This window comes from Phaethon lepturus, unplaced genomic scaffold (genome assembly GCF_000687285.1).
Source record: "Phaethon lepturus isolate BGI_N335 unplaced genomic scaffold, ASM68728v1 scaffold9300, whole genome shotgun sequence".
Classification (NCBI taxonomy): domain Eukaryota; kingdom Metazoa; phylum Chordata; class Aves; order Phaethontiformes; family Phaethontidae; genus Phaethon; species Phaethon lepturus.
Window position 1 is genome coordinate 16,933 of NW_010512548.1, and position 898 is coordinate 17,830.

Below are 898 nucleotides of genomic sequence, written 5' to 3' on the forward strand. Positions count from 1 at the left end.
ATGGGGCAGACTCCAAACAGTGAGCCATGTTGGAGTTGCTGCTACAGCTGTTCTGTGCTGCGAGCATCTCTGGAGAAAGATGTTGTGCCAAGGTCACTGTTTAGTAAGCATCTTGCTGGCAGGGTCCTTTGATGTCAATGGACTAATTGACAAGGCTGTGAAGTTACAGGGCTTAAAGAAGCTTCTTGTTTCTCTATGCATTGTTTTAAAGTCAGCCGCAGTTCCAGCTCCACAAATTTGGTTCCTTTTTCTCCCCAAAAATGCATCCCTCCTCCTCAGGCAGGGAAACACTTGACCTTTTGTTACAGTGCATTCCAGTTGCCTACACCATGCCTAGCCATGCCCAGAGCCCTCCCGCTCAGCAGGCCAGCCCAGGTGCAGGAGCCATCACCTACCCTCATGCCAAGTGCCACCCAGCAGGCAAAGCACCCTGCGGGACAGCACCCTGCTGCCCCTGGGACACCTCGCCTGGAACCGAGAAGGGCAAACACCGCCAGGACACTGACCAGCTACTAAACTCATGTGACACAGCTTCAAATGGCAAAGAATGTTCACGCTCAAACAGAATGAGCACTGGTATAGAAAGAAACACTAGGAGGAAGGGGAATCTCACCTTCTTCCAGTTTTTTCTTCAGCTCTTCAATTTCTTTTTGAAACTGGCGGAGCAAAGCATCCTTGGGATCTTCATTAATCCTGGCCTTGTTCTTTATGTTCTTGGCTCTGTTTGCATACCTGAGAGTGCTGATAGTCTCATCGTAGTTGTAATCTGCCGGACCAATGTTTGCACACTGTGACACATGGAAGACCAAGTTACTGGAGGACAGAGTGCCAGAGCCCAGAACAAGTAACTTCACAGGGATCCATCCCCAGCTCTGCCAGTCTCACGCTGCTACTCTTT

At 50.0% G+C, this 898-nt stretch overlaps 1 protein-coding gene across 1 annotated transcript in view; it reads right to left on the reverse strand.

The window, feature by feature from the left end:
* KIF3A (kinesin family member 3A) overlaps positions 1–898 on the reverse strand; it is a 17,612-nt gene that overhangs the window by 11,780 nt on the left and 4,934 nt on the right. Inside the window, exon 7 of the mRNA XM_010287361.1 lies at positions 614–788. Within this exon, the coding sequence (XP_010285663.1) occupies positions 614–788 (175 nt within the window). The remainder of the gene's footprint in view (positions 1–613; positions 789–898) is intronic.